Source organism: Lupinus angustifolius, chromosome LG03, assembly GCF_001865875.1.
Source record: "Lupinus angustifolius cultivar Tanjil chromosome LG03, LupAngTanjil_v1.0, whole genome shotgun sequence".
Classification (NCBI taxonomy): Eukaryota; Viridiplantae; Streptophyta; class Magnoliopsida; order Fabales; family Fabaceae; genus Lupinus; species Lupinus angustifolius.
This window is the reverse complement of record NC_032011.1, coordinates 13,111,771-13,125,217: the sequence shown is the minus strand read 5'-3', so window position 1 is coordinate 13,125,217 and position 13,447 is coordinate 13,111,771. Positions and strand designations below refer to the sequence as shown.

Below are 13,447 nucleotides of genomic sequence, written 5' to 3'. Positions count from 1 at the left end.
TATATTTGTAACAGTTATGTTTAAAAATAATTATTACATGAATAATAAAATATTTTTATGATAAACTTAAGATTATAGTCAAATCATTGCAATTTATTATGAAATAATAGTAAAGGAGATAACATATAATTTTCAAATAATAAAAAAATTATAATATATATAAAAATATAATTAAAAAATAAATTTATGAAAATATAGGTACCCACAAGACAAATATCATAAAACTTGTTTTCACTCATAACTATTATTACGGGTACTCATTATAGTTATTTTGATGGATATCCAAAAGTCGGGTTATCTGGCATTCCTCCCATGATACCTCTTCAAAAAAACTAAACCAAACATCAAGCAGAGGTTCTTCATCATATACTTTCATTTTGAAAATTCCAAAGGAGCTATGCAAGTTCCATAGACCAAAGTAGAAGTATCATGATCATGAAACCAAGCTAAATTTTGTTGTTGTATACAGTTAGGTCATCTCGTCAAATCCAACTAACTAAACAACAACCTCTATGGCAAAAACTTCGCATTGTATATAGTCGATAAACAAATCATTATTCTTGAAGACTAAAATTTCACAAAATAGAAACCTAGCTAGCTCAGAACTCATTATAGTGTAGCAAACATTTTATTATTAGTTTAGTATTCGGACTCACCTGAGTTATTATAGATTATCACAACAAATGATCCGAACCAACTACATCATTCATTTACTTACATTTATCATTCATAATAGATATTCATTCATTTACTTACATTTATCATTCATAAAGAATATTTTTTTACCCATGCGCACATCATTCAAACTTTTTAACCAAAAGTAATATACAGAAGTGATGAGCGATACAGTATATTGAATTGTGTTAATTTTTTCCTTTGCACCTATATGTCTTACTCTTCTTGTAATAACCCATATAAAAAATTGCATGAGAGGATGAGAGAATCTAATCCAAGATTTAATTAAAAAAATAATTGTCATATATGTACAATTTAAATTGTATAACCTCTCATACAATAAAACAAAATATCTATATCTTTTACTTATTTTTTTAATTTTTAATTTTGCATGTATTTAAGAATCTCTTATATCAAAATAATATTTTTGCAAAACAAAATATAAATGCACTTTATTATTGATTTTTTTGTGCTATTAAAAATATATTCTTACCCAAAAGGGCAAGGAATTAATCTTTTGTTGTTAATTACTTATTATCTAATACACATTTGGTTATTAAATAAAAATCGTTACATTTTGTGTGAAGTTGCCGGTGGTTGAATGAGATGACTTATTTTCTAATATAAGTATATCATTTTTCTGGAGATAAAGATAGTTAGTTATAAAAGTAACGTACCCTTTCTAATCTCTGCAGCAACAAGGTCTTAAACTGCCTCACACCACGTCCGCTGGAGCTTTGATCTAATCTGTGTGCCTTCTCAAACGCATAAAAACGACCTTCCAACCACAAAATCACAACAAATTACACAAAGACATTAATCACTTTGAAATGAAATTACAAGAAATAGTTGGTGTAACTATAACAATAACACTACATACATAGATAAGCAACCCTAGGGCGTTCGCTTTCTATCTCGTTCGCCACTCGAAGAATAGGCGAGATGGAGGCCAATGACGATGGTACAACATCATTGTCAAATACTTCTGTCGAGAATGTCGTCATCACTGCGCTTCTTGACGGCCGACGCATTAGCGTCGACCCTGCCACATCTAGATTTGACATCTCTCCAGTGGACCACCACCACACCTACCTTCAACTATTCCCTTTCCTGCATTGATACAAATACGTAAATAGTTTAATTCTAATGATTAGATGATCTATTTTATATAAATTGGTTACATAGATCAAATTCTTAAGCTTGATCTCGAAAAAAACCACATTAAAATCAAAGTCGTTTGTCTTAGAATTATCATGTATTGGAAATCAATCAATTTTACAAAAAAATTAGATTCTCTATAGTAGCTTACAAAATCAATCAATTCTAAAAAAAAACCCAATACATGCATGCATTGAGATATATTAAAAGTTCTTTTGGAAATTAATAATAAGCCTTAATTTGAAATAAAAAAAGTTGTTTGAGAATGAATTACCTCTTCTTTAGAATTCAGAATTAATTGAAAACGAAAGAAGAGAAAAGAGATTAAAGAAAAATTGATTTTTCAGAAGGTGCCGGAGCAACTCCTGTGGCACGTTGGAATTGTGATTATGGTCACAGGACAAAGAAAAAGGGTAGGGCAATAGGAATGGGGTGACACGTGGCAATATGAGAGAAACTGATTAGATGTCAGAAAAAGAAAGAAAGAAGGGAATGATTGGAACAACAACGTTTTCGGAGTTCTATGACAGAAATTAGAAAAATAGAAAAAACATAGGTAGCTATTTTCTGAGTTTGTTTTTCTCTCTCTCTTTGCTTTATTTTTTTCTCTTCTTTCATACACATGTATTAATAAATGGTGTAAAGCTCTATTAAATTCTTATGATCACTAAAAGGTAAATAGTTTAATTTTATTAAATTGTCATATATGTACAATTATATTTCTGAAAATTTTGAAAATGAAAAATGTTATTTCCAACATTTTCAATAACGAGACAATCATATATTTTTGAAAATTTTAATACCTTTGTTACTCCATTCGTTCCATATATTCTAATATTTTAATTTTTCCATGTTATTCCAAATCTTTTAATGTTCTGGAAACCCAATATACATTTATATTTTACTTTCCAATTAAACTCTTATTTGTTACTCCTATTTTTACCACATGTTTCTTCATTTCCTTTTAAATCCAGTTTTCGATGTGCATTAAAGGTGATTGTTTTAGTCAAATTTTATTGAATTTTTATATTATTTAATATTTTTTGAAACTATGTGCATAAAAGATCAAAAGATGTAAAATGAGAGAAATATATTTTTCAATTACTCTCTACATTAATCAACAAAACACCAAAATCAATAGATTAATGCCTCCTTTATCTAAACTATCATAAATCTTCATAATACAATTTATTTCTTTATCTCTCAACAACTTTTCTTTGTCTCTTTTATGATATTATTGAAATAGTCTATCATGAATATGATAATATATGTTTTTAGGATAAAAATTGACGCTCATTGAAGTTACTGCAACCTTAATCAAATGGTAGAACACATGTATGTTACTAATTTATTTAAACTTTACTTTTTTAGAGCACCTGCAAATGCATGATGCTCATTATGACTTTTCACACGCCTTTGTAATAGCTAATGACGAAGTCCAACAATTAAAAGTGTTCAATGTATTATTGACATAAAACATATTGAAAAGAAAATATAAGTATCAAATATATATACATCCTATAAAATCATTGGCTTGATTATTTTAGTGATTAGAATTTAGAATTGGATTCAGGAAATGAAAACATGAAAATTACTAACAATGATATATTTAAATTATTAACAACGATAATTTCTCACTTATGATTTTTTAAAATTTTTGACATTATTATTATTATTATTATTATTATTATTATTTATATATCAATATTACTCCATTGTTGTTTTTCAATTCTAAAATTTACTTGTCTTTTACTTAATCAATTTTATTTTGACGATGGTTTCTTTCGGCTATCGACTCTGACTAACATGCAATATTGCATTGATAGGCTTATTGTCAGTATTGTGAGTCTCATGACAATGATTTCCTTGATAACTTATTAGTAATTTAACATTATCTTTATGTATAGATTAATTTCACCAATAAGTAAAGTTTAAGGCTTTGTTTGGAAGTGTTATTTTAGAAGGGAATGAAATGGATGATTTTGGAAAGAGGCTCCCTTGTTTGGGAGTTGAAGGAAAGAGAAAGAATAATTTTGGAGGTTTTTAGAGCCATCTAAAATCATTCACATGTCAATTTTCATGGCCCCTAAGTTGAGATTTTTTAGAGACAAATATGTCAAAATACCTAAATGATTTTAACAAAATGTTACAATTATATAATTTTTTTAATTTTTTCATTGTTAATTAGATTTTTAAAGGAATAATAAAAAAATATTTTTTGTATTATCATTATTTTAGTCATCTCCTTTCTAATATTACACTCTCAAATAAGGGAGATGTTTGTCTACATTTTCCCTTTCCTTCCTCTCCATCCTTGGCCTTTGATCCCTCTTCTTCCATTTCCATCATAACTCCCATTATGCTAGAATAGCAAAACAACAACACTTAAAATTGTCATTCAATAGCGCTTATTGTGCATTGTCTATGTGAGCGCAGTAGAATATATGTTTATATTCAACAACGCTTTTGTAATGATCTAGAAAATAAACATTTAACTGTATTCACTAAAGAAAGCGTTGTTAAATATCTACTTTTAAATAAGGCAACATCTCTCTCAGACATTATATCAAACACGTAACAAGCATGCCAAATTCCACTACATTTGCCAGAGATTTGATAATATAAACATCATTTTGAAAACCCAATTCATAAACCATTGCATGAACTGATCTCCTTTAGTTCAAATCCATTAACCCAGAAGATTATATGTAGTAATGAAAGTGACGAATGTGGTAAAGATGTAAAAGACAAATATATGAATTTATTCTCTCCCTTAACTGAAGAAATAAGAAGACAGAAAGACATAGTTTAGATTCAACATAATAAGAATTAAATTAAAATTTACATAGAAAATATAGATGAAAAAATAATAGTCAAATGCAAGAAATACATACAGAGATTTCAAGTTTGGTAAATCACCAACAGTTCCACATAGCTTCAACCTTGACATTTCCTATATTATAAAATAAGCAGTTAACATAAATGTAAATACAAGCAACAAGAGTAAATCAAAGAAAAATAAATAAAATAAAATAAGATAATGATTCACTTTGTACTTGAATATATTATTGTGTGTGATGTTTGTTTTTAAATTTGCAATGATTCATGCTAATTAAAATAAGCATTTTTGAATATATAAATATTAACATAGCTTATTGTAATGAGAGTTGTTGATATGTTACCTTTAACATCACTTATTTAAGCAAACGCTGTTAAATAGATTCAAATCAACAACGTTTACTTAAAAAAGTGCTCTTAAATATAAAATTCTTTAAAATTATTTAGTTGTCATATTATGTTTAACTATTGATAATGGAATGACAAATAACATAATTTACTTACCAAATATGAGTTTTTGTTGTGTCAAATCACATATCTTAATATTATATTTTAATAATATTGGTTGGTGATTTAGAATATTTTTTTAAAGTAATAACCAATTGCATTTTTTGTATATGTATGACCAAGTTGTGTTATATATGAAAAACTAACATATGAGTTTTTGTTAACAATTAGGATTATTTTCGTGTAATATTTACTTGAGTTATATCTTTCAAAATAAATTAAATAATTTCATAAATACATATTAAGTGATAACTAAAACAAGCGTTTTTTGAATGTACGATTTTTAACAATGCTTATTTTAATGAGTGCTGTTGATATGTCACATTTAACAACACTTATTTAATTAAGCAAGCGCTATTAAATAGATGCAAATCAACAACGCTTACTTAAAAAATGTTGTTAAATATCTTAGGCAAATATACAACAACACTCCATGAAGAAAGTGATGTTAAAGCTATATACACATATCAAGTATAACAACGCTTGTTTAAAAGAGGGCTATTAATTATCTTCCATATTGTATTTAACAGCGTTGTGCTAGAAAACACTATTAAATGACCATTGTTAAATATGAATTCTAGCATAGTGTCCCAAAAAGTATTACCAAAATATTGCGAAAGCATAAAATAAATATTATGATGAATTCTCATTCTTGATCAAGACATGAAAAACCTTATTTATAGTACATGAATAGGTAACAAACTTACCTAACTAACAAACTAATAAACACATATTCTAAAACAATTCTACATGTGTTAAATGTGTAAAATGTGTAAAATATGTAAAATGTGCCATGGTAGCTTTGTTCTCCGATAGCCCCCTCAAGTTGGAGGGTAAATGTTCATGACTTCAACTTGATAATTTGATTTGATAATAATGTGATGGATCAGAATCTCGATCCTGATGTGATTGGATTTTCTCAACCACTTGATTATTTCTCTGGTCAGAAATCTTGACCATATTCCCATGGTTTTTCCATGGTTTTACATTGTTGGAGGATTCTTTGAGTATGCAAAAGAACCCAAAAAAATGCATCTCTTCTTATTCTTTGGACAAAATTGACAATGTGATGATCAGAGTGTGTATGGTTGTTGTTGTTGTTGATGTTGATCTTGTTGTTGTTGATCTTGTTGTTATTGAAGCACATGGTGATGTTTGCGCTTGAGATTACCGAGTTTCCCTTTGTGGATTCTCTTGCGGTGAATGGCTTCGACATCATAGAAACCATCATCACCGGAGTGATATAAATATATCTTTGAGGGTGTAGAATTGTGATCTTATTCTTTCTCTTCTTGCTTTTGATTTTAATGCTGAAATTTCTACAACTGATGTATTACTTTCTGTGTCAAAATATTTTGAACATAGCACAACCAAGGTTGGTAATACACAACATGGTTGCTTTTAACTTCAAGTAAATCACTATAATCATCATTATTATCATAATCTACCACATCTTCATCTAGAGGATATTCCTTAGAAATTCCAATCTTTGAAGCGTCTAACTCGGGTAAATCAGCTTCAGAATCTTCCAAGGGTTCAATACCGTATGAATGTTTGGAGTCCTTTTGACGTTGAACAACTGCTCCTAAATTTACAAGTAGTTTATTTGTTTCTTCAAGAAGCAAAGTTAATCTTTCATTCTTGCTCTCTTCACAATTCTCGTGTAAGCTTCCTGATCATCACCCTTTAAGGCTTGGAATCTCAATTTTCTGCTCGTGATGCTCGTTGTCTTTGCCTTCCATGCCATGTCTGGACACCGTCATTCCTCTGTTTTCTCCACTTCAAAGAAGCTTGGATTTGTAATTGGAACTCACGAATAGTATTAAGTATTTTTTCAAAAACAAATCTTCTTCTTTTTTCTTTTCTTTTTCTAGTCTTTATGTGATGGTGGAAAGAACAAATTGTACTAATGCAGGAATGCAGCCAGGGTAGGGACATATTTTGATGGAGGAATGTAGCCATCACATTCTTCCTTCGATCTTTTCTCTTCACAAACTTCTCCACTTCATGTTGAATTGTTGACTTGATGATGATTCTTTGTTGGATCTTGGAAGAGAAAGATAATAATTTTAGAGAATGCGCAACGGTGACCAAAACCTTCAGGAAGAAAGCTCTGATACCATATTACGAAAATATTGTGAAAGCGTAAAATGAATATTATGATGAATTCTTATTATTGATCAAGGCATGAAAAACCTTATTAATTTGCATGTGTATATGTGCAGTAAATTGTTATTATTATATTGTGTCGCTTTCACTTTCCCATAATCAAATATCCTGCCCAAAATTATGACGAAAAACATTTCTTTCCATTCAATGATGATTCTTCTGTGTTTCATTTATTGCCCATCTATCTATTAACTATATAAGAAAAAAAAGGTTCTTACACCTTAGCAAGTGTCACATGTCATACTCACAATAAAAGTTTTCTCACTCAAAGAACTTCATCACCTCCAATGCACCTCACCACACTATAACATTTGCTATTATCTTTGACATTTCTCTTTATTCTTCTTCCCTCTTCCATATTTTTCTCTCCCATTTTATTACTAAGCAGATAACCTCGTCTCTTTCTTTCACTCCTTCATTTCATTCATCTTCTTTTCTTCAATCATTCTTTCTCTCTTATTGGTTTATATCATTCTTCCATTTCAAAATTTCTTATTTTAAAAGGGTTTTATGCATGTAGATCTATTCATTAATTTTTTCATTGAAGATATTGCATTAAAATCATTTTTTGTTTATTTTGTAGATCTGTTGTTATTTTTGGATAACTAGAGGAGTGAGATATCTCTAATGACAAGGGCATCAAATTTATTGTTTGTTCACCCTTGAAGTAACATTGTAGGTTATTTTTCTATATCTCTTTGCATCTCTTAATTTATTTATAGTATTTTCTATAATCGTTATTGTAAGGTTGAAAATGACATGAACAGTGACGAGATGATAGAATGGAAGAAAAAAGTAAATAATATGTGACACTCTGTTATTTTGATCATTTCCCCTTAATTTTGTAAAGAAACCGTTGTTTATAAGTTTTGTTACCTAATCTTGAGCAAGAAGTAACACAATATTGATTATATGTTTTTTATTTTCGTTTTACCTTGTGGTTCATTTATTTTGTTGTACAACATGAATTAACTATGCGAATCATGTTGAGTTTGCTTTTTTATTTATAGAAACTATAGAAGGAAATCCACAATCATTCATTCTTCATCACACAAATAGATAAATATAATTGAAACTCATGTTATGATTCATCAAATTCTACCACCATTCACCAATAGGAATGTGGCTTTCCATTTTTCTTTCCATTTCTTATTCATTCATTGTATTTTTCATTCCATAATTTAATCTTATGGTTGTCATTTGTCATCTTATAGTAATATTGATAATAATTTGATTGATTATGGACTTAAATGTTATGATTATATTTAAGTTAATATTTGAAATAATTTTGATAATAATTGTGTAACGATACGTGAGTATTAATGTCATATTTATGAGCAAAATTTGATTCCATTAATTGCAATTTAAATATGAATAAATGGACAAAAACTCAATTTGATTCTAAGAAATTTGTAAGTGAGGATTAATGCATTATTGAAGATTTGGAACAAATAAAAAAATAATTGGGATCAAATTGTATTGAACAATAGGAATGTGGCTTTACATCCGTTCCTTCCATTTCTTATTCATTCATTGTGTTTCATTCCATAATTTAATCTTATGGTTTCCGTTTTTCATCTTATAGTAATAATGCTAATAATTTGATTGATTATGAACTTAAATCATATGATTATCTTTCAGTTAAAATGATTATATTTCATTTAATATTTGAAATAATTTTGATAATAATTGTGTAACGATAGTGAACATTAAGGTAATAGTTATGAACAAAATTTGATTTCATTCATTGCAATTTAAATGTAAATAAATGGACAATAACTCAATTTGATTCTAAATTTTTTGCAAGTAATGATTAATACATCATTTAAGATTTGTAACAAATAAAAAAAAATAATTGAGATCATTTTGTGTTGAACGATAGGAATATGACTTTGCATCCGTTCATTCCCTTTCTTATTCATTCATTGTGTTTCATTCCATAATTTAATCTTATGGTTTTCATCTGTCTTCTTATAGTAATAATAATTATAGTTCAATTGATTATGGACTTAAATGATATGATTATCTTTCAGTTAAAATTTGAAATAATTTTGTTAATAATTGTGTAATGATACGTGATTATTAAGTTAATATTTATTAGAAAAATTCGATTTCATTCATTGTAATTTAAATGTGAATAAAAATGAACAATAACTCAATTTGATTCTAAGAAATTTGCAAGTGAGGATTTAAGATGTGGTCTTTAACCATGATTCTAATAAATTTAATCTAATAAATTTGCAAGTGAGGATTAATACATTTACAAGTGATTCTAATAAATTTAAATGTTCACCTGTATTTTTAACTATGCAAATGCACCAGTAACATGTGCGCTCTTTCATTCCATAATTTAATCTTGTGTTTGCCATTTGTCGTCTTATAGTAATATTGATAATAATTTAACTGAGTAAAGACTTAAATGCTATGTTATATTTTCAGTTAAAATTTAAAATAATTTTGATATTAATTGTGTAACGATACGTCAACATTAATGTCATATTTATGAGCATAATTCGATTTCATTCATTCATCTTAACTCACCTCTCCCCATTTTTATCAGTTGCATCTCAAATTGCCTAAACTTCCTCATCACACTCATTCTTCTTAAAATATGATTTAAAATATATATGGAGCTACTAACCATCCATGATTGGTTACAAGGTCTAGATTTATTGTTCTCACAATTTTTATATGAGAATTGTTCTCACTCAAGTAGTTCCCTATATATAATCTTAAATAAAAGACACATACATGAATTACATTTCTAAGGAACATGAATCATATGACATGATCACATGATCAATGAATCATGATGGTGATCTTTGTAACCCTTACTTTTCTTTTGCCACATATGAATGCCTTATTAAACCGAAATTTTGGCCGAAAGAAGTATATATAATAATTTAAAAAATAATGTTATAGTTAATATTATTTATAAGATGAAAAGATAGAAATGTGCTAAAAGACTATTACATTATTTTTTAAGTTGTTTCAGTATATGTAGAAGTTAATTACATATTAAAAAATGGTTATACATTAAAAATTATATTTCAAATGAAAATTTTAATAAATAAATCATATATATGGAGAGAAAATATATTACAACTGTTTTATAACTTATAATTGATTGAGAGAAGAAATATATTTTCAAAATAAATGAATCAATATAAAATTAAATGACAAATAAAATTTTTCTTTAAAGTGTATCTTTCATTAATGTTTGTTTATTTTGTAGATCTGTTCTTATTTTATAAATCTGTTCTCATTTTTCATAGATTTTTTGTTTATTTTTCATAGATTTATTTATTTTGTAGTTACACAAAAAGAAATAACAAACTAAATTATAACAAACCCTATTTGTGAATCCAAAATACATGAAATATTTAAATATAGACACTTAAATACACTTGATTTGCTTTATTTTGTTTCTTATATTTGTTATTAACATTGCATATATAACAATATCAATTTATATATTTTGCTACTTTGTAACAATTATTGTGAAACTCGTGATTTTTCTGACCAAAATATTTATTTATATCATTTGAGTTCATATTACTATGGTAATGATAGTTTGTACTCAATTATATATTATCATGCCTTACTATATATATCTAATCAATATGTTGTACGATTTGTCAATTTATAGACTATTAATATATTATCATAGCTTACAATGCGACAAAAGTTGTGAAGACATTATGTCGTTAAATGATAGAAAACATATTCAATAAAATTAATTCACAATATTTGTGTTCTATGTATTTTATTTTATTTTATCAAATTATTACACAATATTACTAATATATATTTAATAATATTGATACTTATGTGTTTCTAAATATTCGTCAAAATCAATCTATCTCATGAGAATGCTCGAGTAATATAGTATTATTAACCATATGAATGTATGATTAACATGAGTGTTCTTAACAATGTGAATACACGGGTTACATGTGTGTTTCTTAATCATGAGAATGTACGTTTAACATGTATGTTCTTAATCACACGAATGCACGGGTAACACATGTGCTATTAACCATGTGAATGCACAAGTAACATATGTTTTCTTAACCATGCAAATGAATGAACGAATAACATGTGTGTTCTTAACTATTAGAATGCACATGCACGAGAAACATGTATGTTATTAACCATTAGAATACACATGTAAAAACATTACTACTTTTTCCAATTTCTTTTCAATTCATTCCATGAATCTATGCTATTATACTTATTGTCCATTAAATACAGATTATCGTCTCTGCCAATACCTTTAAATCTAATTGTTTTGTCTTTCAATCCATTTTTTAATTAATTTTATTCTCTAAAAATTTCTCCCTCACTCATGGTTTCCATCACCAAATGAATATAAGATTATAGCATCACAATTTTCTCTCTCTTATTGAAAGTTATGTTGAGTTATGATGAAATTATTTAAGTTGGATAATAATGTTATCAATTATATGAAATTTGGCCTCTGGATATAGAGTTTAGTGTTTGGTTATATGGTTCTTAATATAACCATCTTAACATTGAAAATATGTGGCTTTTGGAATAGATATAGAGCATTTTCTATAATTTTGTTTTGTTGGTATTTTCTTTTCTTGTGGGTCTTGTATTCAGTGGGAATGTTTACCTTTAAGGCATATATAATATGGTATCATATGTGTTTTAATTGTAACATTTTCAATAGAAGTGTCACAACATCATTATCATTTATTTTTCTTTATGTGTTCGAACATGTTTGGATCTTGTGAACGCACAGATAATATGTGCTCTTAATAACGCAAATACATGAGTAATATGTGTGTTTTTAACCAATCGAATGCACGAGTAACATGTGTGTTCTTAACCTTCTATGAATATATGAATAACATATCTATTCTTAACCATGTGAATGCACAAATAACATGTTTGTTCTTAACCATGAGGCAAAAATTATAAATGTACATGTATTATGAGGCAAAAAAAAATATCATCTCACATTAAGGCACAAGTAACTTACTAGTTTACCAAACAAAGTAAGAATATAATGTTCATCACAGACGTGTTCAACATGCGGCGGGGAGAGATTTTGAGAAAATAACACTCAATTAAGAACATAATATGATAAAAGAAGAATAAAGGAGAATATATTTTGAGAGATGAAAAAGTGAATGAACGAGTGAAAGAATGAAAAAGAATATAGAGAAGTGAGAAATTGAATTGAACTTGATTGATGAAGAGAATGAATTGAATGAATCAAACTAGAATGAGAGTTTCTATTTATAGAAATTGTCAGCAACTACTTTCCAACTAACTAACCAAAAGTAGAAAATGTATAAAATGCACAAAATACACGTGCAGAGAAAGAAAGAAGGAGAAAAGAATCTTGAGTATTGGATTGAGTCATTTAGTTAAGTTGGAAAGTGTGATTGGTTGTTGTTGTGATTAGTTTGTTGTTGCATTGTTGTTTGCTGAAGGAAGTTGCCTTGGCTCACTACTCTGATGTTCGTTTTCAGAATTGGCTAATACCCCCCNNNCCCCACAAGCTGGGGCACATAGATTGATGAGACCCAACTTGAGATGAATGGTGGGAAAATCTTTTACACCAAGAGATTTTGTTAAGGAATCTGCCAGTTGTAGCTTAGTTGAAATAGGTAGTATCTTTAGAGCTTTGTTGATGCAGACTTCTCTTAGAGTGTGGCAATCCAGCTTGATATGCTTAATTCGTTCATGAAAAACTGGATTTGAGGCAATGTGTATGGCTGATTGGTTGTCACAATAAAGAGTAGGATGGTGTATTGATTGTAGGTGCAAATCATCCAACAAGTAATTCAACCATTTGATTTCACATGTTGTGATAGTCATGGCCCTATACTCTGCCTCACATGAGCTTCTGGCCACAATCTTTTGCTTCTTTGATTTCCAGGAGATGAGTGATTTTCCTAGGTAGATGCAATAGCCAGTTACAGATCTCCTTATGTCAGGGCAAGATGCCCAATCACTACCATTGTATGGCTTGATGTGAATTGGAAGGAAAGTATAATCCCAAAGCTGGATTTCCTTTTAGATATCTATGGACCTTGATGGCTGTGTTGTGATGAGAAGTTGTAGG

The 13,447-nt window shown here is 28.1% G+C and overlaps 1 protein-coding gene across 1 annotated transcript in view; it reads right to left on the bottom strand.

Moving 5' to 3' along the window:
* The window catches only part of LOC109343409 (callose synthase 5-like), a 22,456-nt gene extending 20,223 nt beyond the window's left edge, over window positions 1–2,233 (bottom strand). The window contains exons 1-3 of the mRNA XM_019581677.1: window positions 2,108–2,233; window positions 1,556–1,785; window positions 1,353–1,453 (exon numbers count right to left, since the gene is read on the bottom strand). Of these exons, the coding sequence (XP_019437222.1) occupies window positions 1,353–1,453; window positions 1,556–1,739 (285 nt within the window). The 5' untranslated portion in view covers window positions 1,740–1,785; window positions 2,108–2,233. The remainder of the gene's footprint in view (window positions 1–1,352; window positions 1,454–1,555; window positions 1,786–2,107) is intronic.